This window comes from Oncorhynchus mykiss, chromosome 22 (assembly GCF_057628025.1).
Source record: "Oncorhynchus mykiss isolate SJ-2025 chromosome 22, ASM5762802v1, whole genome shotgun sequence".
In the NCBI taxonomy this organism is placed as follows: Eukaryota; Metazoa; Chordata; class Actinopteri; order Salmoniformes; family Salmonidae; genus Oncorhynchus; species Oncorhynchus mykiss.
Window position 1 is genome coordinate 14194968 of NC_143043.1, and position 27939 is coordinate 14222906.

General features: G+C 43.9%; 1 protein-coding gene across 3 annotated transcripts in view; it reads left to right on the top strand.

Moving 5' to 3' along the window:
- The first annotated feature begins 5124 nt into the window (after window positions 1-5124).
- The window catches only part of LOC110501391 (neuronal membrane glycoprotein M6-b), a 54593-nt gene continuing 31778 nt past the window's right edge, over window positions 5125-27939 (top strand). The window contains exon 1 of one of the 3 annotated variants that reach the window (XM_021578927.3): window positions 5125-5440. In XM_021578927.3, the coding sequence (XP_021434602.1) occupies window positions 5437-5440 (4 nt within the window). In that variant the 5' untranslated portion in view covers window positions 5125-5436. The remainder of the gene's footprint in view (window positions 5441-27939) is intronic. The other 2 variants (XM_021578926.3, XM_090215565.1) reach the window with 2 other exon arrangements.

A 27939-nucleotide genomic window follows, 5' to 3' on the forward strand; every position in this document is an offset into this window, starting at 1 on the left:
TACCTAGCAAAGACTTATAGATGACCTGGAGCCAGTGGGTCTGACAACGAATATGTAGCGAGGGCCAGCCGACTTGAGCATACAGGTCGCAGTGGTGGGTGGTATAAGGGGCTTTGGTAACAAAACGGATGGCACTGTGATAGACTGCATCCAGTTTGCTGAGTAGAGTATTGGAAGCTATTTTGTAGATGACATCGCCAAAGTCGAGGATCGGTAGGATAGTCAGTTTTACTAGGGTAAGTTTGGCGGCGTGAGTGAAGGAGGCTTTGTTGCGAAATATAAAGCCGATTCTAGATTTGATTTTGGATTGGAGATGTTTAATATAAGTCTGGAAGGAGAGTTTACAGTCTAACCAGACACCTAGGTATTTGTAGTTGTCCACATATTCTAGGTCAGAACCGTCCAGGATAGCGATGCTAGTCGGGCGGGCGGATGCGGGCAGGGAACGGTTAAAAAACATGCATTTGGTTTTACTAGCGTTTAAGAGCAGTTGGAGGCCACGGAAGAAGGGTTGTATGGCATTGAAGCTCGTCTGGAGGTTAGTTAACACAGTGTCCAAAGAAGGGCCAAATGTATACAGAATGGTGTCGTCTGCGTAGAGGTGGATCAGGGCCATAGTAGCGAAATAATTACAATTTAGCAGCAACACCTACTTTGGTCGCCTTTCCTTCCAGTTCTCTGCTGCCTGTGACTGGAACGAATTGCAAAAATCTCCCTCACCAACTTTAAACATCTGCTATCTGAGCAGCTAACCGATCGCTGCAGCTGTACATATTCCATCGGTATATAGCCCACCCAATTTACCTACCTCATCCCCATACTGTTTTGATTTTATTTACTTTTCTGCTCTTTTGCACACCAGTATCTCTACCTGCATGTTCATCTGATCATTTATCACTCCAGTGTTAATCTGCTAAATTGTAATTATTCACTCCTATGGCCTATTTATTGCCTACCTCCTCATGCCTTTTGCACACAATGTATATAGATTCTTTTTTTTCTACTATGTTATTGACTTGTTTATTGTTTACTCCATGTGTAACTCTGTGTTGTTGTCTGTTCACACTGCTATGCTTTATCTTGGCCAGGTCGCAGTTGCAAATGAGAACTTATTCTCAACTAGCCTACCTGGTTAAATAAAGGTGAAATAAAAATGAAAATAAATAAGGGAATCACCCGCAGCAAGAGCGACATCATTGATATATACAGAGAAAAGAGTCAGCCCGAGAATTGAACCCTGTGGTACCCCCTTAGAGACTGCCAGAGGTCCGGACAACAGGCCCTCCGATTTGACACACTGAACTCTGTCTGCGAAGTAGTTGGTGAACCAGGCGAGGCAATCATTTGAGACACCAAGGCTATTGAGGCTTCCGATAAGAATGAGGTGATTGACAGAGTAGAAAGCCTTGGCCAGGCCGATGAAGACGGCTGCACAGTCTTTTATCGATGGTGGTTATGATATCGTTTGGCACCTTGAGTGTGGCTGAGGTGCACCCGTGACCAGCTCGGAAACCGGATTGCACAGTGGAGAAGGTACGGTGGGATTCGAAATGGTCAGTGATCTGTTTGTTAACTTGGCTGTCGAAGACTTTAGAGAGGCAGGGCAGGGTGGATATAGGTCTGTATCAGTTTGGGTCTAGAGTGTCACCCCCTTTGAAGAGGGGGATGACCGCGGCAGCGTTCCAATCTTTAGGAATCTCGGACGATATGAAAGAGAGGTTGAACAGACTGGTAATAGGGGTTGCAACAATGGCGGCGGATAATTTTAGAAAGAGAGTGTCCAGATTGTGTAGCCCAGCTGATTTGTACGGGTCCAGGTTTTCCAGGTTTTTCAGAACATCTGCTATCTGGATATGGGTGAAGGAGAAGCTGGGGAGGCTTGGGCAAGTAGCTGCGGGGGATGCGGAGCTGTTGGCTGGGGTTGGGGTAGCCAGGAGGAAAGCATGGCCAGCCGTAGAGAAATGCTTATTGAAATGTTCAAATATCATGGATTTATCGGTGGTGACCGTGTCACCTAGCCTCAGTGCAGTGGGCAGCTTGGAGGAGGTGCTCTGGTTCTCTATGGACTTTACAGTGTCCCAAAACTTTTTGGAGTTAGAGCTACAGGATGCAAATTTCTGTTTGAAAAAGCTAGCCTTTGCTTTCCTGACTGACAGCGTGTATTGGTTCCTGACTTCCCTGAACTGTTGCATATCGCGGGGACTATTTGATGCTATTTCACTCAGCCACAGGATGTTTTTGTGCTGGTCAAGGGCAGTCAGGTCTGGAGTGAACCATGGGCTAGAAGCTGTTCTTAGTTCTACATTTGTTGAAAGGGGCATGCTTATTTAAGATGGTGAGGAAATTACTTTTAAAGAATGACCATGCATCTTCGACTGACGGGATGAGGTCAATATCCTTCCAGGATACCCGAGCCAGGTCGATTAGAAAGGCCTGCTCCCAGAAGTGTTTTAGGGAGCGTTTGACTGTGATGAGGGGTGGTCATTTGCGGATGCGGATGCAGGCAATGAGGCAGTGATTGCTGAGCTCCTGGTTGAAAACAGCAGAGGTGTATTTGGAGGGCAAGTTGGTCAGGATGATATATATGATGGTGCCCATGTTTATGGATTCAGGGTTGTACCTGGTGGGTTCCTTGATTATTTGTGTGAGATTGAGGGCATCTAGCTTAGATTGTAGGACTGCTGGGGTGTTAAGTTTTTCCCAGTTTAGGTCAACTAACAGAACGAACTCTGAAGATAGATGGGGGGCAATCGATTCACATATGGTGTCCAGGGCACAGCTAGGAGCTGAGGGTGGGTCTATGACAGGCGGCAACAGTGAGAGACTTATTTCTGGAGAGATTATTATTTTAAATTAGAAGCTCATAATGTTTGGGCATAGACCTGGAAAGTATGACATGACTTTGCAAGCTAACTCCTCCCCCTTTGGCAGTTTAATCTTGATGGAAAATGTTGTAGTTGGGGATGGAAATCTCAGAATTTTTGGTGGCCTTCCAAAGCCAGGATTCAGACATGGCAAGAACATTAGGTTTGGCGGAGTGTGCTAAAGCAGTGAGTAAAACAAACTTAGGGAAGAGGCTTCTGATGTTAACATGCATGAAACCAAGGCTTTTTCGATTACAGAAGTCAACAAATGAGACTGCATGTGTCACATTCGTCATACAAATGAGACCAAGGTGCAGCGTGGTATGCGTACATTCTAATTTATTAAAAAAAGGAACACTGAACAAACGAACAAAACAACAAAACAAACCGTGAAGCTAATATGAATAGTGCAGACAGGCAACTAAACATAGGACAAGAACCCACAAACACCAAAGGGGAAATGGCTACCTAAATATGATCCCCAATCAGAGACAACGATAAACAGCTGCTTCTGATTGGGAACCATATCAGGCCACCATAAACATGCAAATGCCTAGACCTACAAAACCCTAGCCAAGTGATCATAGGGTCCAGTGAACAGCAATAGATGGAACAGGTAAGCCGCGGGGTAGTCATTACTACGCTAGCACGCGGGAGACACGGCATTTAAAGTTAGCTGGCCGGGATAAGTAGAAGTGTCTGCTCCGACGTCTGGCAATGGCCGGTTGAGGGCACAGCGGATGGAATTACGTCTGCGGACCAGTCGTGGTGGTATGCCGGCCGCCGTGTCGATAAAGGGTCCGGGCCAGATGGCGAAAGAGGTATTGTAGTTAAAATAATTTCGTTTGCTAGCCAGGAGATGCCCCTTGCTCACGGCTAACTGGTGTTAGCTTCGGAGCAGGGGAGTTAGCCACTATAGCCACTCGGTCGCAGCTAGCAGCGATGATCCGCTGCAAAGGTCCAGAGCTTACGGCAAGTACCCGGTGGAGTAGTGGATTCTAGCCGTTTCCGGGAGGCTGGGTAGCCGGGTGATCACAGAGTAGGCCGTGCGGTATGCCTGGCTCAGGTCTAGCTTTGGGACTGGGTCACTTGGTGGCAGCTAGCTAGCTGTGATTATCAGGAGTAATGGTCCAGGGTTTACGGCAGGAATCCGGCATTGTATTGGAGAAAAACAGTCCGAGGCTGGTAGGTATTATCCAGGTAAAAAAAAAAAATGTTGGTGCCTGTGCAGAAGGTAAAGGCCGCTAGTAGTGGCTAATAATGGCTAAATAGCTAGTAGCTAATTAGCTGGTTAGCCTCTGATGGCTAGCTTCTGATGGAGGTTCTGGCTATAAGGTCTAAAAACAATTGCGGATCCGATCCGTGTCACATTGAGTGAGGCGGCGTACCGGAAGGTATATTTAATTTAAAAATAGAAAAGAGATTGAAATATATACAAAAAATATGAAAATTACAAAAAGTAAACGAGAGGACGACAAACCACGTCTGCACTGCTACGCCATCTTGGGGGGAAAAAAGTATTAAAGTTAGTGAGGGAGATATAAGACTCCAGCTTCAGTGATTTTTGCAATTCGTTCCAGTCATTGGCAGCAGAGAACTGGAAGGAAAGGCGGCCAAAGTAGGAGTTGGCTTTGGGGATGACCAGTGAAATATACCTGTTGTAGCATGTGCTACGGGCTCCAGAAACAGAAGGACTGGAATTTACGCCAGTGGACAGCAGGTTGGATTCACTGACACTGCAAGTCGGTGGCTAACCTAATTTAGCAGGCGTAAAAGAAAAGCCTGAGCGGAGATCCCACTTTGAGTTTTCAGAGGAAAAGGAAGCTAGGTTGAAGATAGCTGTATCACCGGTTGGTGGCAATTCGGCTAAGGGTGGTCTGGGGCTAACCTCTGATCTGTGATTGGTTCCTTGTCCTTGTTGTCTTTCTTGCACAGGACAGCCTAGCTGACCTGACAATTTAACACCTTATCCAAAATATTGGATTACTGGGAGTTTCAGGGGTACATCACACGATACTGCAGCATTGAGAATAAGCCTTGGCTTACACTGCAGTGCTAAACCTCTCTCACCAGACAAATATAATTTTGGGGGTATAACTTGATGTGTTATTTCACTGGAATTACACGTTTATTACATTCCCTCAAAACATCTCAGCTAAGGCATTATGTGGATAATTTAACCCAGGAGTCGTCTTTACTCAGGCAATGGCACATTTTCATTGATCTAAATTTAGACCAGTGGTCTTTTATCTGGACCACCATAAGAATTTTGCGCATGCTGCATAACAGGGCTGAACACAGATAAAGTATCTGGGGTTGAATGAGCAACACACTTTTCACAGTTGTCCTCTGGAGGGTTAAGGGGCCTAAGCACTACGCTGTCCTGTCCTACCCAGACCTACACACTAATCCTCCGGTGGTGACGTCACTCAGCCTGTCTCCAAATGGGACGCGGTGCAGCAACAACTTTGTGGACTAGTTAGGCGTTCGTTGTGCATCTCCGGACGCAACATCACCCGTTAGCTGAACTTTTAACAGACTCCTCAACTTCGGAAACTCTGGGAAACTAAAAATGGGTAGGTTTCAAAATTAAATATAAATAAATGTTTATGTTTGACGTAACGTTTTAGATTGACCACTTTTTCCGTGATTGTTGATTATTTTTGGTCCTCCAAAGAGATCTCTCCGCGCAAACAACATCTAAAAGTGTAATGTTTACAATACTTTCCACCCGATTTATTTTTATCTGACCCGGTTTAGTAGGCTATCAGCATTAGAGTAGTTGACCAACTCGACACAAGACGATTAAAGGGAGATAAGTCTGGAAGGATTTCCCTTACTACCAGGCGCAACTCGGCATGGCCTGAGAAGTTCCAACTGGAGTTGATAACCCACATCACTATCAGCTGTCTGAGGAAGTACATTCCTCATATTGCTCTTTGGTTTCTCAACCACTAACTAAATGAGTTATAAATGAGTAAATGAGTATCACAAATACATGTTTATAATGCCATCTTGTATGAGTAACTTTCCAGTGTAGATTGGTTTTGATTGAAGAGATCATAATGTTTTGACTATATCATTTAGTTGATGGATTGGAAATGCATTCTCCAATAGCTTATATAGAGATGTTTCAGATTGTTATTGAATAATTGATGGTGGAGCTTTATTTGCAGCTACATCTGGGTTTGCAATTCAGTATGAATATATTGAGCTGTTATTAGCGAGTTTGAGAGTTGTGTGGGCGGACAGTGGATGAGTTTCAGTTTTAGTCAATAAACAAAAAACCTATATTATGCTATAAGCATTTGGGTATCGAAACCAACGTAGAGTCCATAGACTATACACCCTCCATCAAGTTTCGACACTTGTCTCAAGCAGGCTAGGCAAGTGATGCAGTGTCGTGCCTGTGAGGGGCTGGGAGTTGCACTGGGGTGTAATTCCTGTGTCCTACTTGACTCTCTGACTCAGTCCCAAGTGTTGACCATCTGTGTTTCCACCCAGGGGATGCCTGCCTGGCAATAGGGAGCTAGGCGCCAATGCTATGGATATTCAGCAACTTCTTAAAGGCTCCCAGCAGACTTATGGGCTTTGGGGCTCTAAGAGGCTGTCGGCCAGATGGGACAGACAGTATAGATTGAGAAAGAGCACTCTCATTTACCCCCGAATTGTCTATGAGACTGTTATTAAGCTATAGTCAGTGTCTTTTGTGTTCTTCATATCATATCACACGGTCCTTCATTAATAGGAGTAGAATCATTCTCATTAATGCAGAAATAGATTGTTGATGCTCTCCAAGGCAGGCCTATATGTTGCTTTTTTTTATTGGGGGAACTGAGCCTTCCCTCTCACAGGATAGATGGACTCTAAGAAAACAAATGGAATAGAGCTCTCACATAAGCCTGTTGATTTGCAGTGGTGCAGCTGAGGCTATGGGGGGACTGGGAGGAGGGAACATTGTCAGTGTGAGAATGTGTATCAGCATTCATTAATTCCCTATGAAGCTCCCACAGTGGCCTCTTTGTGTTCCTAATTTGGCCCTTCTCCTTTGTGTGCGACTTTAGTGGCTGTTGATGCCGAGGGTAGTTCACTGAATTGCAAGTTGCAGAGTAGACGGACCCTCTGTGAAATAGGCCCCTCATCCTCTCTCTCTCTCTCTCTCTCTCTCTCTCTATCTCTCTCTCTCTCTCTCTCTCTCAGAGGATATTGCCTTGCATTGCAATTGACCATTGTCCACTGCCTCAAGGCTCTGTTCACATTCATATGTCTCTCAGTAGGACATTAAGACAATAGGTCCCCGAGGAGGGATAGGGATGAGAAGTTACCATTGAGTATAGTAGTGCTGGTGAGCTTCTTATAATGAGGTATTGGCTTTGGTTGTTGAACGTTTCCCTAAGATATTATCCGTAACGCACGAGAAAGACTAATAAGACGTGATCTAACAGCCTGTAATGTGTTGTTGACTATATTATCACTGTGGAAAAGTGGCAAACAAGCACGAGGATCTTTCCAGTGGTTCTGATGGTTGACCTGTTTTGCATAATGAAATGAATGTCTTACAGCTGTTTAGGGATTTGTTTTGTTCTACGTGCTTCATGGGAATGCAGGCATGGACTGGTGACTACATCCCCAAAAATACAGGATGCCTTGAGGACAAGGAGAACAGATGATGCCCTTCAGACATTAGACTGTAGGTTACTGGCACTGTCTAAATGGATTCCCTGGTGACTTTCTCATGGAGGCGGTGTCACATTTAAAACATTCCCCACTGTTTCTCCGATGCCTCTATGGTGTTAAAGAGGTTTTATAACAGTGGATATATGGACAATGTGGGAGGATGCTTGGCTCTGACTGGGACCTCCGAAGTCCAAGACTTAATTCAGTGAAGAAGCTGCATGGAGTTAGATGTTCCAGATGTTCTGCCAACTTCTACTCAGCTCTATAGTCATGTGACTCTCACCTGTTTACTCAGCATCGGCCTCTGTTGCTATGCATCTCCTCCATGCCAACAGCCCAGAGTAGAGATTGTGGACTCATGCAACACTATTATGGGATCTAAACTATCACCCCTTGGGAAATGACCATGATATAATTGAGGAAGGATAACTGTTTATAGTGCTTGTGAGGATCGTGCATGTTTATGCAATACAGCAGCTAAGAACTTATGTTTTTGTATGCAACACAGGGGCCTACGAGTGGCTTCTGGCTGTTTCATTAGTCAAAGTACTTTACAGATGGGATCAATATGTTTCTGCCATTTCTTGACCTACTGCCGGTTTATAGAAACTCTGAAAGGAAAGAAGGGGCAGATGCGAAAAGGAGAAACTCACAAGCCTGTCATTTTCCATTTTATAGAGACAATTTAATTATATGCTTGTTCACATTTAGGGCTGTCTTGTGACTTGCAGGAGTTAAGGCTAATCAAATACAGCGAATTATGGACTTACTTGACTCTGAACAATTCCTCTCTGAGCCAGAACTTGATAGCCAAAAAAATAAAAATAGTCTTTCCTGCATGGAAACTCTCGAACTCCAAAAACTGTTTTGATCTGTACTTAATTGTTCTCTGGAAAGAGTTATTCACCACTGGCGTCAAACCTCAAGATTTAAACATTGCACCATTGTTTATGACTGTAATCGGAGAAAGAGAGAAAAAAATCACTTGATTGCTAACCCAAATCAATAATGTCATTTTGAAAGACTAATTTGATTAAACATCTCATGGGTACTGTTGTCTGTCATCCGATTGGCTTATCTCTATTACTCATGGTTTACGGGCAGAGTTTAGTGGTGACATAAGTCTTGTGCCAAATGTTGTTAATCTCCCTCAATCCCAAAGTCAATGTCTCCATTGACTGTAATTTCAGAATGTCATTGTTGACTACATTGACACACCAACAGAGAAAACAGACATATTGTTTATTTCTGCTTCATGGAAATGATCTATCTCAGATGTTGTCCCTCCTTGGGACTTTTTTGAACTGCCTGTCTGCCTGGTGTTTGTGCAACCATCTGGGATGTCTGGAAGGTGTCAGATTGTTTTTGTCACACCAAGCAGGGTTACTCTGACATGGTTACATACACAGTGCACACGACTGTGCAGTGACCCTGCATCCTGGGAGGGACGAGAGGAAAGGAGAGGTTCCACATCTTTGAACGTCATGCCACTGGGCGAGTGTTTTTTTTTGCTCTCAGAATCAGCGGCTTGTCAACCGATGCCTGAGCAATAACAGAGGGTGAGATCATTTGTCCCCATGCTCTGATCAGGATTCAAGGTTATCTCTGTGTGTGGGAGCACAGCTGGTCCATGCCAGGCCCACTCCAGATAATGGATACTGGAACAGGGGACAGCTCATGAATAACGTTTACATCCATATTTTTGTGAAGTCTGCAGAGACGCAGTTTGGCTTGTTTTCTGTTCAAATACCTGGTATTCTCACATGTGACCGCTGTCATTTTACCACCTGTGTAGGAATGATGACGTTAGAAAGGATGATGTAATAACACATTTACTAAGCCACTGATGCAACCATTTGTTCATTATGTTTCACCAACCCCCCCCCCCCCCCCTCGTCTCTCCACATACTGTATGTTTTTGTTGTTATTATTTAGACAATTTCATTTTCAGCATTTACGATTTTTCATTACTCTTTATTATGGGTTTGCGGGCATCAAATATGCTTAATATCCATGTTAATGAGGTATTTGTTGTAATAATTTAATGATTTCTGGGCTTCTCTCCATTTGGCAGAGGATCTTACCGAGCATCTTTGGCAATTAAGCAGCAGATGAGGCCCACATATCCTCTCAGACAATCTGAGCTGCTCTGCTGTGAAACCACTTAGTCCAACCAAATAAACTCTGCTATTTAATCCCTTTCTCTTTCTCTCCCCTCCTCTTTCTTCTCCCTGTTCCACCTTCCCACCTCTCCTGCTGTCTCTCCTCCTTCTCTTCTTTTCCTTCTCCCCTCTTCACTGCTCATTCTCTCCACTCGTCCACACCTCTTATCCTCTCTTCTCTGTCTTCACTGTGGATGGTTGATTGCCCGGCACCAACATTGCAGCTCCGTCCAAGCACTCATGTTAATTTGTTGAGCTTAATAAGTCCTCCTCCTGTCACAAAGAGGGCCATTGTGTATTGTGATATGAAATGATAGGAATAGAAGTTCCTGAGTGGGAATGCTTGCTCAAGCATGGCCCGTCCCCCTCACTTTTATTAAGGGTCTATTCACTGCTCCACTGTGATGTGTGGGGGCGAGGGGGGGGGGGGGGGGGAGTCACTGTGCTAACCTCCAGAGTTCACCCTTGTTAGAGAGTTGTCACATTGGTGCTGGAAACAGGGTGGAATCTCAATGCCTAAAAATATCCAGGATATGTAAATGAGTACATCCTGCCTCCTCCAGAACACTTGTTCCGTTTGACATGGTCGGTCATAATAAAGACATTGACTGTGCAATTTTTTTGTTGAGCTTGTTTAAAAAATAAATTAAACTGTGAGTTTTTGTTATTGAACATTACCTCCAGAGTAACAAAAACTTTTTTTTACAATAGCCTTTTTATTAATAATAATAAAAAATGCATCCTGATAGTATGAAGTACCTTATAACATAAACAAACCCATGATGGACAAAGTGTCTTCAGATACTCTGTATGCTGGCAGTGGCCCGAGCCTAGCTGAGGGGATATTTGTCATCCCTGTCTGTGGACAAACAGTCTGTATCAGTTTTTTTTGTACAGCACAGAATGTGTGGTCCACACAAACATTTCCAGAAGGCCTGGGTGAAAGCCGACAGTGGCCACAGACCGACACAAAAGCAGACAGTAGCCACAGACCGACACAAAGCAGACAGTGGGCCACAGACCGACATAAAAGCAGACAGTGGACCACAGACCGACATAAAAGCAGACAATGGGCCACAGACCGACATAAAAGCAGACAGTGGGCCACAGACCGACATAAAAGCAGACAGTGGGCCACAGACCGACACAAAGCAGACAGTGGGCCACAGACCGACATAAAAGCGGACAGTGGGCCACAGACCGACATAAAAGCAGACAGTGGGCCACAGACCGACACAAAAGCAAACAGTAGCCACAGACCGACACAAAAGCAGACAGTGGGCCACAGACCGACACAAAGCAGACAGTGGGCCACAGACCAACACAAAAGCAGACAGTGGGCCACAGATCGACACAAATGCAGACAGCCGGCAACAGACCGACACAAATGCAGACAGTGGGCCACAGACCGACATAAAAGCAGACAGTGCCCACAGACCGACACAAAGCAGACAGTGGGCCACAGACCGACATAAAAGCAGACAGTGGCCACAGACCGACACAAATTAGACAGTGGCCACAGACCGACACAAAAGCAGACAGTGGGCCACAGACCGACATAAAAGCAGACAGTGGCCACAGACCGACACAAAGCAGACAGTGGCCACAGACCGACACAAAGCAGACAGTGGGCCACAGACCGACATAAAAGCAGACAGTGGACCACAGACCGACACAAAGCAGACAGTGGGCCACAGACCGACACAAAAGCAGACAGTGGGCCACAGACCGACACAAAGCAGACAGTGGGCCACAGACCAACACAAAAGCAGACAGTGGGCCACAGATCGACACAAAAGCAGACAGCCGGCAACAGACCGACACAAATGCAGACAGTGGGCCACAGACCGACATAAAAGCAGACAGTGGCCACAGACCGACACAAAGCAGACAGTGGGCCACAGACCGACATAAAAGCAGACAGTGGCCACAGACCGACACAAAGCAGACAGTGGCCACAGACCGACACAAAAGCAAACAGTGGGCCACAGACCGACATAAAAGCAGACAGTGGCCACAGACCGACACAAAGCAGACAGAGGCCACAGACCGACACAAAGCAGACAGTGGGCCACAGACCGAAATAAAAGCAGACAGTGGACCACAGACCGACATAAAGCAGACAGTGGGCCACAGACCGACACAAAAGCAGACAGTGCCACAGACCGACACAAAAGCAGACAGTGGACCACAGACCGACACAAAGCAGACAGTGGGCCACAGACCGACATAAAAGCAGACAGTGGACCACAGACCGACACAAAGCAGACAGTGGGCCACAGACCGACACAAAAGCAGACAGTGGGCCACAGACCGACACAAAGCAGACAGTGGGCCACAGACCAACACAAAAGCAGACAGTGGGCCACAGATCGACACAAAAGCAGACAGCCGGCAACAGACCGACACAAATGCAGACAGTGGGCCACAGACCGACATAAAAGCAGACAGTGGCCACAGACCGACACAAAGCAGACAGTGGGCCACAGACCGACATAAAAGCAGACAGTGGCCACAGACCGACACAAAGCAGACAGTGGCCACAGACCGACACAAAAGCAAACAGTGGGCCACAGACCGACATAAAAGCAGACAGTGGCCACAGACCGACACAAAGCAGACAGAGGCCACAGACCGACACAAAGCAGACAGTGGGCCACAGACCGAAATAAAAGCAGACAGTGGACCACAGACCGACATAAAGCAGACAGTGGGCCACAGACCGACACAAAAGCAGACAGTGCCACAGACCGACACAAAAGCAGACAGTGGACCACAGACCGACACAAAGCAGACAGTAGCCACAGACCGACACAAAAGCAAACAGTAGCCACAGACCGACACAAAAGCAGACAGTGGCCACAGACCGACACAAAAGCAAACAGTAGCCAAAGACCGACACAAAAGCAGACAGTGGGCCACAGACCGACACAAAGCAGACAGTGGACCACAGACCGACACAGTGCTGATGTGCATTCACACCCTCATTGAACAGGCCAGCCTACGCTTGGGGACTGTATCGATGCGACGGAAATCAATAACCATTTCCAACATGACCCAGAACTATTGCCAAGCTTCGGTTAAACAAATAGCCTTCACAGATCATAAAGTATATAGGCTAGGGCATAACAGTCACTTTGTTTCAGGGTCAGGAATAGTGGCTTGACATAATTGATATATAGTGGTAGACAGCATCATGCCTATCTACTGATACCAGGGGGCAGAGGTATCTGTAGGTTGTGACATCATTTCCTATACTAGTAACCCAGAGGCCCCAAGCCTTCAGTACTAGATCAGGATCTGGGCCAGTAAATTAGCTAGTAGGTCAAAGGGCGAGATGGGGGTTAGTGATTGTGTCGTCAAAAAATGGGGCTGATGCAATTAACAAGACAGACTACTTCCTTTGGATTTGTATCTTAACTTTGTGGGAGCAATAGTATTTTAATGATACGAGTACAAAATCGTACTGTATCTCTGCAGAGAAAGCAAAATAATGAAATAAAATCCAATAGGACCGAAGTAGCCCCAATAATCTTTCACCTTCCATTTTATAATGTGCCTGAAATAGACAACTGGCAGACCCTTTGAGGTGATTTCGCTGTCAACAGTGATAGCTCAAGTGAAATATTGGAGCCATTCAACACACTTCAACATACTGCGGTCAGTATCTCTCATCGTCTTCTGACCTTGTTCAAAACCACCGCTTGAACTTCTCATGTTGTAGCCTTGATCTGTTTTGTTTGTATTTTAGTTCAGTTTTTTATGGATATATATAGAGATTTTTTTATTAAAAAAATAACTGTTTGACTGTGGATGGCAGTTAGGGTAGCAACAACAGTTAAAGTGAGTCCAAATGATTTGGAGCTTCCAGCTAATGCCCTCCAGGGTCATCTGCAGAGAACCAGAGAGAAAATACCCCCAGAACACATTACGCTGTGGGAGACTAGGAATGTATTGTGGTGGTGGAGGACTGTTATATACCTTTCATACCTAGACGTTTTTCCGCTTACTTTATCATGCCACCAACTTTTTGACACCTTTTCTTTATATCTGAAAGGTATTGCAACAAAACCTGTACTTTTATTTCTACCAACCAACCAAGCCATGATTGCGGTAATGTATTTAAAAGTCCCGACAACCCCTCGCTTTTCATCTTACCGACATTGAATTATGAACATTCTGTTGTTGTCCGACATCAAACTTGTCCTTGTCGACCACAGAAATGCTTTTAATGCATTTTTGTCTCTCCATTTAAATGTATGTAGTTCTGTCCTTGAGCTGTTCTTGTCTATTGTCACAGAAATGCTTTGTAATTTAGCTTGGGGGAATGCACACTGCCATTTCATCTTTTTTTTCTTGACTTTGATGGGTACATATTTAAAGGCAAGGTTGTGGTCATACGCACTTCTTTAAAAACATAGGTGCTGGGCTAATAAAGAATAGTAGTACAGAAAAAGAAGGCCCTTACACTTTTAAAGCTCCCAATTCACCGCTTTTCGATTCGAAACGGATCGTCGTCAGGTATTTAAAGTCTTCATCTCCAGCACCACCCCAACATCAACATCCTGTTTTGAAAATGGCTCGTTGCTATGTTTTGTAGTAAAAACATAGAGATGTAACGATCTGGGTGTAGTGGGTGCGAAGTCAGGCGCAGGAAGCAGAGAGTTCAGGGTAGTGCTATTTAATGCACAAACGGCGAACATAAGCCACCCCACAAAACACAGGGAGCACACAAAACAAGTGCCCCAAACACGGGGACTCAAACAGTCCAGCAAAAACCCAAGAAATGGGAAACACGTTAAACTCAAACGTGCACACTAGTTACACAAACAATCCTGCACATATTTTCCATAACCAAAAATATAGTATTTTCAAGTTTGAGGCTGATGATAACTGGAAGTAAAAGACGCAAAAACTAAACTTAGGAACGGGAAGCATAGAAATAGCTCACATAGAACAGATCTACCACTTCTTAGACTTGCTTTCGCAGAGAAAGACTGATGTATAGCACACATTTCTATGCGAATTTGATTGGGTCGCCCAAAAAGTTACATATTGCAGCTTAAATACTTAATATGCATGAGTTTCTAATTTAAACTACAAATCGCTAGTAGGCTATCTGTCATCAGCCAAAATAGCTGTTGGGGAGTTTGAAAGGAAAGAAGGTGTGCGATTTTGTGATTACATCCAATGTGGATCAAAAAAGGTGCTTTCTGAAATCATCCTACAGAGTTTCATCCAGGTCAGAGGTTTTTATTCTGGACATGATCGAACAGAGCAGATTCTAATGCGGTTCCAAATATTATTTCAATTTTATTCTGTTATATTCCTTTACATTAATTCTTATCAATAAAATATAGGCCACATGTGTGTTGATTGTGATCGGGGCAGTGGAATGTAGGCTAAGTGTTTCTCTTGTCTGTTTAAAAAAATAACTATTGATTTCATTTGCATGGCGCAGCAGACCAGTAACATAATAAACTCAAATGCTATGCTATTCTGTTCTTTTGAAAATACATTTGATTAGTCTTATAATGTTTTTGAGGACCTGCATGAACAAATGAATAATGGATTTCTTTGTCTAGCCTGCTCATATAATTACCAGAACATAGAATGTTTTGAGTGGCCAACTTTATATTCACCATAACAGGAAAATGCAAGGTCATTAATTACTAATTATTTACAAGTAGGCTATGACAAGCTGCTAACCTTGTTGGAAATGACAGAGTTTTAGTTATATAGTAAGCATAATTAAACTGCCTTACTGTGTTTGAACTGTGCTAAAATAATAGCCTCTTTACTTTGTGAATGTGAAGAAATGAAAGCAGTGGAATGTCAGACTTTAAATAGGGGAATAGAAACTACAGCTGTCAGGTTACCATGACAACGATCACAACAACAGGGTCAAAGTTGAACGTATCTTGCTCCATCCCGGCGAAAGCAATGGCTATATAAAAAGAGAATGCCCACATTAAGAGGTAAAAATAGGGCTGTTTAAAAGAAACATTGACCAATTGTTTTTACAGGCAACATACTGTGAATCCTATGTGCAAGCAAAATTACAGAAGGAGGCTGTAGGACCAGCCTGTTGGCCAGGTGCCCATGGAGAATATTAAACAACTTCACAGATAGCTCTTTGTGCTCGGCTCCTTTAGCACTGCTGCTAAACAACCCGTAAGACAAAGGCGTTCTGGGGTTCCCCCAGTGCAGCGCTAAGAGGTGTTCACCATATGAAGAGGCATGCTGGCCTGCCCCGGGCCATTCACAGGCAGCCAAAAGGGTACGCTGTATCGAGCAGACTTTTAAATGCAAACTAAAGTAACCCTTTCATACTTCCTCGGGCCTCTTCAGGACAACATGAAAAAGAATACTTTTGTGAGATCTGGTTTAACAGCCACGTATCTGGTGGCGTTTACCTGCTGCATAGCTGCGGATGGATACTGCTTCTGGCATTCTGATGGATTTTGCCAATGGCTCGATAGAGTGATATCCTCTTCTTTTGACTCGTTTTATGTGAATAAAGAGAACTCCCGTTTAATATTCATCAAATCCAATCAAGCAAATTCCAACCCCCCAAATACTGTACAAATGTTCAATGTTTACGGAAAGATGTCAAATGAAAAGACACTAATTAGACCAACGTCCTTATAATCAGGTCATAATTTATCACTGCTATTCAAAGATACACATTAAGAGATAAATCAGTTGAACTATTCCAAAGGTCATCATGTACACACTTTTCCTTTTAATTGAAGAATATTCTTAGCACATCTTGGATGTTACAGAATGTACACATGATGATCCCCCCCCCCCCCCCCCCCCCCAGTCAGCTCTCTGTGATTCTAATGCATGTGACTATGGAACCAGTGTCTCAGAGGGTTGACGATGTTAGCCGAATTGTTCCGCTAGGAATGCTTTTCCTGTGGAATGAATGAAGCCTCTGAGTCAAGCTCACATTGTCCACCTGTCATCCTCCTTGGATTATCTTGATAGACATAGAAGACACCTCTGCCCGGCAGATTGAAAATATCCAGAATAGCTGAGCATTCTGTCTGGATAAAGCGACAGCTGCAGGAAACCCATTAGCTTGTGTATCCAGGGATCACATTTGGCTGCTAAGACTGTTTGGGGATTGAAAAATTGGAATAAAGAATATAGTTTACAGTATCTAGACGCATGACTGAGCCTCATATTCTCTCAACACAAACAGGAGAGATGTAGAAAGATATCTGGTGTGTTGGCTGGTAAAGAATTATCAATATTATTGGTAACATTTATATCTTGACCAAACTATACCGGAAGCATTTTTTGCTGGTGTCTAGCTAGCATCACTATGGTTCTTTGGTTAATGGGACAGTATTTAAGCTGAGAGGATTTTGTATCCTTCTAGTTCATTTAGGAGGAAATGAGAAGCGAAAACATTGAGAACAGTGCGAGAGCTGCAAAGCCCTGGACTAAGAGAATGTCAATGAGAACGAAGCTTCAGGGCCTGGGAGAGGAAATCCCAGATGTTCCTGTCTGAAAAACAACTTGACCCCGTAACTGTGTTCAGTGAGCAACACAGACCAAGGAAGACCAGGGGAGAGGAGTTAGCGGTGCTGTGTGATATTTAAACTGCTGCTATGTCTCATAATTCATTTCAATGTCGGACATCTGCCCTATAAGAAACTAATGCTGTAACAATAGAGAGGCCACAGCTGAGATGAAAAAAATAATGCAGTGAAGGAGAGATAACATCTGGAACATAGGGAGCGACCAGCTTCCTGGTTTACTGTTACCCAAACAGGTTTGGGACCAATTAAAGAGCTTTGTAGAACCGTATTGGGGATAGTGGACCTTATTAACCAGATGTGCATGAGAAGTGGGATTCAGTGTTTCCTCTCTCCTCGTGCCATACTCACTGCTTTATGAACAGGGTGAGACGTCAGTGTGTGTGTGTGTGTGTGTGTGTGTGTGTCATCTATTTGACTTGACCAAGCTCAAAGCTGCTGGTTTCATTTAGGCTTAACAAAAGCTGTTTAAGTCGCCTGGCTGGCTTTTCAGCTATGGTCAGTTTTTTTCTGAACATAAAAAATGGGATGATCATTTGCTATGTTTTTAGATCTGATGTTTGGCTATTGGCACTGGAATTGAGGGATGTCTGTGTTTTTCGTCTGTGGTTCACAATTGGACGGGTTAATCTAATGAAGAACAGCATGGCTTCAGGACATATTGAAGTATGCACTGTCAGATGCATGAGCCGAGCAGTTGGAAATTGGAATTCAGCTTGCAGTCTATAGTGTCTATTTTTCACATTCAAATATACCAAACAGTTGATTAAAACTGTGTTGTGTCCTTCAGGATAGTTTAATGTACACATTCAGCTACAGCTGAGAGCAGGAGACATTTCAAAGTACACTACAGAGGCTGATGGCATGAATGGGTCATCCACAGTCTGTGTTTTCACTGCTCCCTCTACTCTACCTCTCCTTAGACATACCAATAGACCGGGAAATGATCCAGTGGGAATTTTGGGACCCTACTTGCAGTCCTGTATGAACTGGGGTACAATTATGCACTTATAACTGAAGGTACAAAGGATGACCTTACAGGGTACCACTACAGTGACAAGTGAATGGATGAATGCAACAACCATGTATGTCTCTGTCACTAACAAATACAGTCAAAGGCAGGGCACTCCCATATACTCAGTGTTAAGTAATAAAGCCTTATTGCTCTAAGCAGTGTGTTCACTTAACACTGAGTATATGGGTCCACCTACTCAACACTTTCAGTGTTGATTTCTTTGAAAAAAATAACAGTGGAGAATTTTCTGTGTAGAGTAATGGAATGACCCACTTAATAAAATAGATTCATTTCCATCTTCATCTTACAACACGTGAGACCCTATATTCACTTAGTCCGAATGAAATAAAGGATAACTGGTCAACACATCTCCTGGTTGGTGCCTGAGGCCAGCAGCGGGGTGGAAATGCCAAGTTCAGGTTGCAGCAGGTCTTTGTCCTTCCAGGATCCAGCTCCAGGATGCAGATCATAGCTCACATAGCCGGGTTAGGAGGGTTAGGAGTGCTGCGTGGCAGAACAAAGGCATTAAAGCGAGCTGCCCCATCCATTCCTCTGTTGTCATAGCGCTGCTGATGAATCCTGACACTCCTTTAGATGCCTGGCCTGGCCTGGAGAGAGAGAGAGAGAGAGAGAGAGAGAGAGAGAGAGAGAGAGAGAGAGAGAGAGAGAGAGAGAGAGAGAGAGAGAGAGAGAGAGAGAGAGAGAGAGAGAGAGAGAGAGAGAGAGAGAGAGAGAGAGAGAGAGAGAGAGAGAGAGAGAGAGAGAGAGAGAGAGAGAGAGAGAGAGAGAGAGAGAGAGAGAGAGAGAGAGAGAGAGAGAGAGAGAGAGAGAGAGAGAGAGAGAGAGAGAGAGAGAGAGAGAGAGAGAGAGAGAGAGAGCTCTGGCTGGGCTGAATGGAGAAGGAGGTCCCTGTGTTAAAGATGTCTGGGAGCCTCGAGCCCCGGAGTTAGAGTAGGGTAAACTGTTGGGTCAGGGGTGAGAGGTTGGCAGCGTGATGCTGGAGACAATAGGTATGCCGATACGGAGACCGCTGGAAGAGAAAGAGCTCCCAGCAGCTGTGAGAGAAGGAGGGAGGAGGAGGGAGTAGGGGGTGGTCATGGGAAACCCCCAAGATTAGCCTGAGAGTTTTGTCCCTGTGTTTCATTATGTCTCCATTGTGTGTGTGTGTGTGCGCGTGTACTCTCGTGCATGTCCCTACCCCCTGTGTGACAAGTAGCAAAATTAAAGACCTGATCAGAGATAATGTTATGCACAATCATAGCAGCTGCAGCATGGGAACTTCTGGAAAGTGAATATAGTCTCATTGGAAACCATTGGGACACAAGTAAAGCACTTTTCTTTGAGATACTATCTGAACAATAAGCGTATTTTTGCCCTTAATAGAATACAGGCTTATATGAAATTTAGAGCATGAGCAACCTCATGCTTTCATACATGCAAGGAATATTAAATGAATTATAATTCCTTGGCCACAGGCAATGGCCAAACTGTATGATCCATACTAACCTTCTCATAGATAGCGAGGTAGGCCTACTTATCAATTCAATTCCAGCACTTTTATATTGAATTCTATAGGAGCAGCTGTTGTTACTAATGAATATTCATGTACACAGTTGATTTCTCAAGTCTGAGGTTATTCACATGGCTGGCTAACAATGTCAAGTTTGTGTGCCTCTCGTTGCCTGAAGGACATGTTCAGATGTACTGAGACGTGAGAAAGTAGCATAAAGAGGGCAAGAAAACAGTATTCATGAGTCAAGTAACACAGTATTCTCACGATGGAGATACAGCAGATGGCTGGTAATATTAGTGTTTACTGCTGACTAATTACAGCAATGAGTTTTTGAATTATATATGATACAAGTAGCAGTACCATGAACCTTGTGCTGGGTTAAATATACAAGGCTTATGATGATGAACATTGTATTTAGGAGATTAAGTTCACTGAGGTGAGGTTCTGTTTCGTGCTGTATACGTACCACCTCCAATGAACAGCACACACTTCAGATCTGAGCTTATTGAGTCTTCTCTGAAATTATAGATCAGCAGAACAAGTGGGTGCAATTTCAGTTCCATTATCGTTTGTCATCACGGAGACTTAGAGCTTTATTAGCAGGGCTGGGATGTGTCAATGTCCCCTCTCTTCCCCAGAGAGAGAGAGAGAGAGAGAGAGAGATACAGTGAGGAACGGAGGGGACAGATTGACTCAGATTAGAGGGATTTCATCCACCCGTGCGGCTGCCTGACTAATGCCTTTACCAAATGAGTCTTCAGACACACAGAGCTTACACCTGGAAACAGTTTCTCTAAAAGGGTAGATCTAGCCTGGTGATCAGCCTGCTTGTACTTTAGTCAAAGACAATGATAGAATAATTGTAGCACCAATTTTTTTTATGTACTGCTCAATGTCAAATACAGTTTGTTATTGTCACTTGGTGACAAAGAGGGTTGTGCCAATTGCTTTTTAAGAGTTCTGTTCATGACCTTTTCTCTGAGAAGAGCCTCCCTCCCTCTCCAGTTTAAATAACTCCCAGACCTTTCTGGAGAAGATGGAATGGTTGCTGAGCAGAGAAAGGAACCCATGGCTCCTGTGGAGTGGAAAATGTAATTACAAATGCTGCTATTAGTGGCTTCTTTTATTCCAGAATAATTATTGAATGAGCTGGATTTACCCCTGTGAGCCATAGTGATGTGTTTTGTTTTGATCTACAACCCAAATTGTTCGAGTGGCCCATATTTTCTGGGGTAACGGGAGTGTCTTACTGGTTCGTTTTCTTTCGAAACTATAAACATACAGTACATATAGGCCAATGGGACCTATTTATAATTAGTATTTGGTAGTATTGCCTTTAGATTGTTTAACTTGGGTCAAACGTTTCGGGTAGCCTTCCACAAGCTTCCCACAATAAGTTGGGGGAATTTTGGCCCATTCCTCCTTACAGAGCTGGTGTAACTGAGTCGGGTTTGTAGGCCTTTGCTCGCACATGCTTTTTCAATTTTCAATAGGATTGAGGTCAGGGGTCATTGTCCATTTGGAAGACCCATTTGCGACCAAGCTTTAACTTCCTGACTGATGTCTTGAGATGTTATATCAATGTATGCAAAAAAAATTCCTTCCTCATGAAGACATCTATTTTGTGAAGTGCCCCAGTCCCTCCTGCAGCAAAGCACCCCCACAACATTATGCTGCCACCCCCGTGCTTCACGATTGGGATGGTGTTCTTCAGCTCGCAAGCCTCACCCTTTTTCCTCCAAACATAACGATGGTCATTATGGCCAAACAGGTCTGTTTTTGTTTCATCAGACCAGAGGACATTTCTCCAAAAAGTACAAACTTTGTCCCCATGTGCAGTTGCAAACCGTAGTCTGGCTTTTTTTATGGCGGTTTTGGAGCAATGGCTTCTTCCTTGCTGAGCGGCCTTTCAGGTTATGTCGATATAGGGCTCGTTTTACTGTGGATATAGATATTTTTGTACCTGTTTCCTCCAGCATATTCACAAGGTCATTTGCTGTTGTTCTGGGAATGATTTGCACTTTTCGCACCAAAGTATGTTCATCTCTAGGAGACAGAACGCGTCTCCTTCATGAGTGGTATGACGGCTGCGTGGTCCCATGGTGTTTATACTTGCGTACTATTGTTTGTACAGATAAATGTGGTACCTTCAGGAGGGATCCTTAACTTGTGCGTCTGGCCTGGACAAGGCTCTTTGTGGTAAAAGCAACGCTTATCAAGTCAATTAGCAAGTAGCGAGGTATACATGTAGCTCTCCAAGATCAGGTCCAGATGACATGGACAGACCATACTACTTGAGTGCATGTAAACTTCTGACCCACTGGGAATGTGATTAAAGAAATAAAAGCTGAAATAAATCATTCTCTCTACCATTATTCTGACATTTCACATTCTTAAAATAAAGTGATGATCCTAACTGACCTAAGACAGGACATTTTTACATGGATTAAATGTCAGGAATTGTGAAAAACTGAGTTTAAATGTATTTGGCTAAGGTGTATGTAAACTTCCGACTTCAACAGTACATGTACGCAGTTATAACCCAGCCTTGTCCTGGTGGCAGCGTTAAAATGAAGACAGGGTCCTGAGGCTTTCATCCTCTTTGCTATCTGCATTCTGCCCAGCCAATGGCTCTTCAAGCCTGATGGCAGTTTCCAAGGTGGAACAGACAGGAAGCACGGGTAATATGAAACACCTGGTGCTGCTCACCACAGCCAATCCCAAAGGCCCGCTGGAGTTGCCAGCTCTGGGAGTGTAAAGTCACATGAGAGGCGAAACGTGGCTGCCAGGCATCCCCCAGTGTGGCTTCTCCCCTTCTCTTCTTTCTTCCAGACCTAAAACGACAGCAACACAAACATGCAATTTGAGAAGCACTGAGTCAGACGTCCAGGGGATTATTTAGTCAAACACTAGCTTGCAATTACACCAGGCAGAGAATGTCTCCTAGACCAGAGAGAACAACACAATGTGTGGTGTGTCAAACATCAAACTAACTTCAGCAGGTATGGGTTTCTAAAGAGAAGCATAGTATCTATGAAGAAGATAGCTAAGGTTAGCTAAGGTGATGAACTTTCAAACACAGCCAACATGTTGACATGGTGTAAACAACGCCTGTCAGGCTACTGGAGTTTAAAAGCACAAATGCCTAATGTGTTGGTATGCATGAAGTGATTGTGATTTACCACACAATGACCCTGTGGTTTGTTTGCAAGAGGGTGACAATATATCAAACTGTGGCCCCTGAAGTGTCCCCTCAAGCAGTTGAAGGAGTTTGGACGTATTCCATGTGTTTTTGATCAGCATTCAAAAGCTACCAGCTCGAGGTGTAAACAACATGGTGTTGTGTGAAGGGAATTTATTCCCCCAGTTCTTTAGTTGTGGATTTGTGTACATTTGAATTTTAGAGACCCTCGTTTAAATCTTGTCTGCCCATGTAGCGCCACTTGATTCTAAATTCACTCTGTGAGGTTTTCTTTGCAAATCCTCGTATGCAACACTTAAGGTTTACAAAGTTGACTTTCTCCAATCAGCTGTTATAGCTAGCATGTCAGTTTCACTGTAAGCTCAAACGTTTTCACGAGTGAAGAGGTAAACAATGCTTTCAAACTATGATTGCATTTCTATTCTGACCATTCAGTAGCGAGTTCCACATTTGTCCTAGCCCGTTGCCTTAATGAGGCTCATTACTGACAGAAAGCCTGTTGTTGTATCCTCCCTACATGAATCTCTCTGTAATGAATGAGGGCAGTTATTCTTAAACAGCAGTTTTACAGCCATAAAAGAGAGGTATTTCCCAGAGGAGGCAGGTTCAAGGGCCTCAGACGGTACATCAGAGCATCAGAACAATGACTGGGCAACATTAGCTACACTCCTGGGGTTAATTGGACATATACAAGTTGAATAATGCTTTCTTAAAGACCTTAGCAAGGTCTCCTTTACATGGACATGCGGGCTGCATTTTGTTATGGGTTTGTTACATACGCTGAGTATACCGAACGTTTACCGAACGTTAGGAACACCTTCCTAATATTGAGTGATTCCCCCCCCCTTTTGTCCTCAGAACAGCCTTAATGTGTCGGGGCATAGACTCTGCAGGGAGTCAAAAGCGTTCCACAGGGATGCTGGCCCCGTGTCGACACCAATATTTCTCACAGTTGTGTCAAGTTGGGTGGATGTCCTTTGGGTAGTGGACCATTCTTGATACACACGGGAAACATGAGCATGAAAAAAAACAACAGTGTTGTAGTTCTTGACACAAACCTATGCGCCTGGCATCTACTACCAATACCCTGTTCAAAGGCTTAAATCTTTTGTCTTGCCAATTCACCCTCTGAATGGCACATATCCACAATCCATGTCTCAATTGTCTCAAGGCTTAAAAATCCATCTTTAACCTGTCTCCCCTTCATCTACGTTGACTGTAGTGGGCGGCAGGTAGCCTAGTGGTTAGAGCTTTAGACTAGTAACCGAAAGGTTGCAAGATCAAATCCCCGAGCTGACAAGGTGAAAATCTGTTGTTCTACCCCTGAACAAGGCAGTTAACCCACAGGCTGTCATTGAAAATAAGAATTTGTTCTTAACTGACTTGCCTAGTTAAATACATTAATTTGACCTGGTCAGTCTATGTCGTAGAAAGAGCATATGTTTTGTAGACTCATTGAATGTGTGCGCTGCACACTAGGCTAACTATAAGTGGTAGGTTGAGACTTGTTCAGCTAGACAAACTACAGGGCTCAATGTTACATGTGTTGCATTTCAACTGCATTTGTTCTTGTGGAGCCACTTACATTAAATGGGTCAACAAACAACAGAATGGATATGCATAACAAATCAATGACATAATGGATGGTGCAGCATGCCAACCATGACGTCAGAAATATAGAGCATGTTGACTTATGAAGTCCTCCCAAAAAAAGTAGGTCAACACAGTCTACTGTGGCGTGAAGTTATCTGGGGTTATTGCCAACCGAAGCCTGCCTCATGGTTTCCTGGCATTCCTACCAGAATGTTTGAATATTTCCACCCTGGCCTGCTACACATAACTCACAACTCATCAAACTTGATTTTTCTCTGTCCCGTCTGTCATAGACAAGGGACAGGATGTTCACAACTCCCTGCGCCCCACCCCACCCTCCTTGACCCAGTCATCAGTCCCAGTAAAAGGAGATAGTATGTTGAGCCTGAGCCTGTTCTGTTGTTAGTGTGTATGAATGAATGGTGTCGGGGCTGAGGCCATAGGCTTAAGGCTTGGGAACTCCTTGGTCCATGAGAACGCCTTCCTCGGGAACGGGCCAAGCAGGGCGCAGGTCTTTCACGGGTGAGTGAGCACTCAGGGAGCATTCAGGGCCAGTCTCACGCCATAATGACTGAGCCACAATGACTGAGCCATAATGACTGAGCCACAAATGCAGCTCCCTGCATTCTACTGTGCTTCATCAGCGTTCAGATTGTGCCCTTGACAAGGGGGCTGGCACACACTCTTAACACTGGTACTGAGTACGCAGTGACGCCCTGCTTTGTCAAGTATGGCCGACGGATCTTCCCACAGTCATTTAGGCAGTCAAAGTAGTGTTTTGGGGACCTCAATGGCTATCATGTTTCAGGCAGAGATACATATTTGGTAGTGTTGAGATTGTTCTCACGGAAAGCTATCCACTGGTGCTTTATGAGGATAAACACACATTAGCATTCCAGGCTGTTGTTATATTTATATCATATCAACTTGTGCACCGCAATAGTTTGGACCCTAATTACGACAACTGTTCACTTTCTGCCTCTGAAATGTCCTGAGGTCCACAAACATGTTTGTGGTGTTAGGGTACAGAAAGGATAGAGACATGTGGTTCGAATGTGGAACGTAAAAGGGAGGGAGTTCATGTTTGGAAGCTGGTACTTACAGAAACGTGCAATGTCCTCACAGTCAGGGTTGCACAGGCCCTCCTTTTGTGTTTTTCTTTTCTCTTCCACGATCTGGCCTCTTTTCTCGACTAATGTTTTCTCTGGTGGAAATAGGAATTGATTTGCTGCGGCATTACATCAGGACAGTAACACACGAACTTGAGCAAATGATGTTTCCCTGTTCTGATCTGGTCTTGAGTGAAATTGGCAGTTCTTCGAAAAATAGCATTCTGAAATGTCATTTAGACACTTTAGAATGCGATTGTTTTGAACAGTGGCCAGAGATGTAGCGTTTGTGCATGCAAAAGTAATAAAACAATGACGACTTTTGCTGCATAACATTACATATTTAGGATGATTTATGTTAAAACAACAGTCAACTGCTGATGACCTGATTTAAACAAAGCCCTATTTGGCCAGGGGGAGACACACACACAGAGAGAGAGAGAGAGAGAGAGGGAGAGAGAGAGAGAGAGAGACTGCTTTCACATAGGATTTACGATGGCTGTGTACGAAAAACCATACTAGTTTACTACATATTAAACTGCATACTATGTACTCATCATCGCGTACTATTTAACTTGTACCGTTTAGTAAAAAGTATGCTGAATACCACAGCCACAACGCAGTATTTTACTCTGATCTCTTTATTTAACCTTTATTTAACTAGGCTAGTCAGTTAAGAACACATTCTTATTTACAATGACGGCCTACACCGGCCAAACTCGGACGACAAGAGAGACAACACAACACTACATAAAGAGAGACCTAAAGACAACAACATAGCAAGGCGGCAACACATGAGAACACAGCATGGTAGCAACACAACATGACAACAACATGGTAGCAACACAACATTGTAGCAGCACAAAATATGGTACAAACATTTTTGGGCACAGACAACAGCACAAAGGGCAAGAAGGTAGACACAACAAGACATCACGCAAAGCAGCCACATCTGTCAGTAAGAGTGTCCATGATTGAGTCTGAATGAAGAGATTGAGATAAAATTGTCCAGTTTGAGTGTTTGTTGCAGCTCGTTCCAGTCGCAAGCTGCAGCGAACTGAAAAGAGGAGCGACCCAGGGATGTGTGTGCTTTGGGGACTGGCAGAATGGGTGTTGTATGTGGAGGATGAGGGCTGCAGTAGATATCTCAGATAGGGGGGAGTGAGGCCTAAGAGGGTTTTATGAATAAGCATAAACCAGTGGGTCTTGTGACGGGTATAAAGAGATGACCAGTTTACAGAGGATTATAGAGTGCAGTGATGTGTCCTATAAGGAGCATTGGTGGCAAATCTGATGTCCGAATGGTAAAGAACATCTAGCTGCTCGAAAGCACCCTTACCTGCCGATCTATAAATTATGCCTCCGTAATCTAGCATGGGTTGGATGGTCATCTGAATCAGGGTTAGTTTGGCACCTAGGGTGAAAGAGGAGCGATTATGATAGAGGACACCAAGTCTAGATTTAAATTTAGCCTGCAGCTTTGATATGTGCTGAGAGAAGGACAGTGTGCCATCTTGCCAGACTACCTCAAGCTCTAAACCTTCAGAGGTAGTAATCACACTGGTGGGGAGAGGGGCATTCTTCTTACCAAACCACACAACCTTTGTTTTGGAGGTGTTCAGAACAAGGCTAAGGGTAGAGAAAGTGCTGTAACATATATCAATTAAATTAAGTAGCCTAGTATACTGCAACTGTTGTCACGATAACCTGAAAGGTAGCAGCTTGCTTGTAAATACTTGTAAATAATGACCTTGTTTTTTCCCGTTGGCTACTCAAAACGTTGTCGGATAGCTTATGTTAATGCATTATATGAGCCGGTTAGGAAAATAAATGCATTATTCATTTGTTTATACACTATGCAGGTCTTAAGAAACATTATAAGACTAATCAAATGTATTTTCAAAAGAACAGAATAGCATAGCATTTGAGTTTATTATGTTACTGGTCTGCTGCACCATGCAAATGAAATCAATAGTTATTTTTTTAAACAGACGAGAGACACACTTAGCCTACATTCCACTGCCCTGATCACAATCAACACACATGTGGCCTATATTTTATTGTAAAGAATTAATATAAATGAATATAACAGAATAAAATTGAAATAATATTTGTTGACCACATTCTAACTTAGACGTCAAGAACATGTGGAACCGTGGTCATTGTGACAAGGAAGTAGTATTTTGAAAGAGAGCCCATGTCCACATCGTTTGGCCCATGTCCACATCGTTTGGCCCATGTCCACATCGTTTGG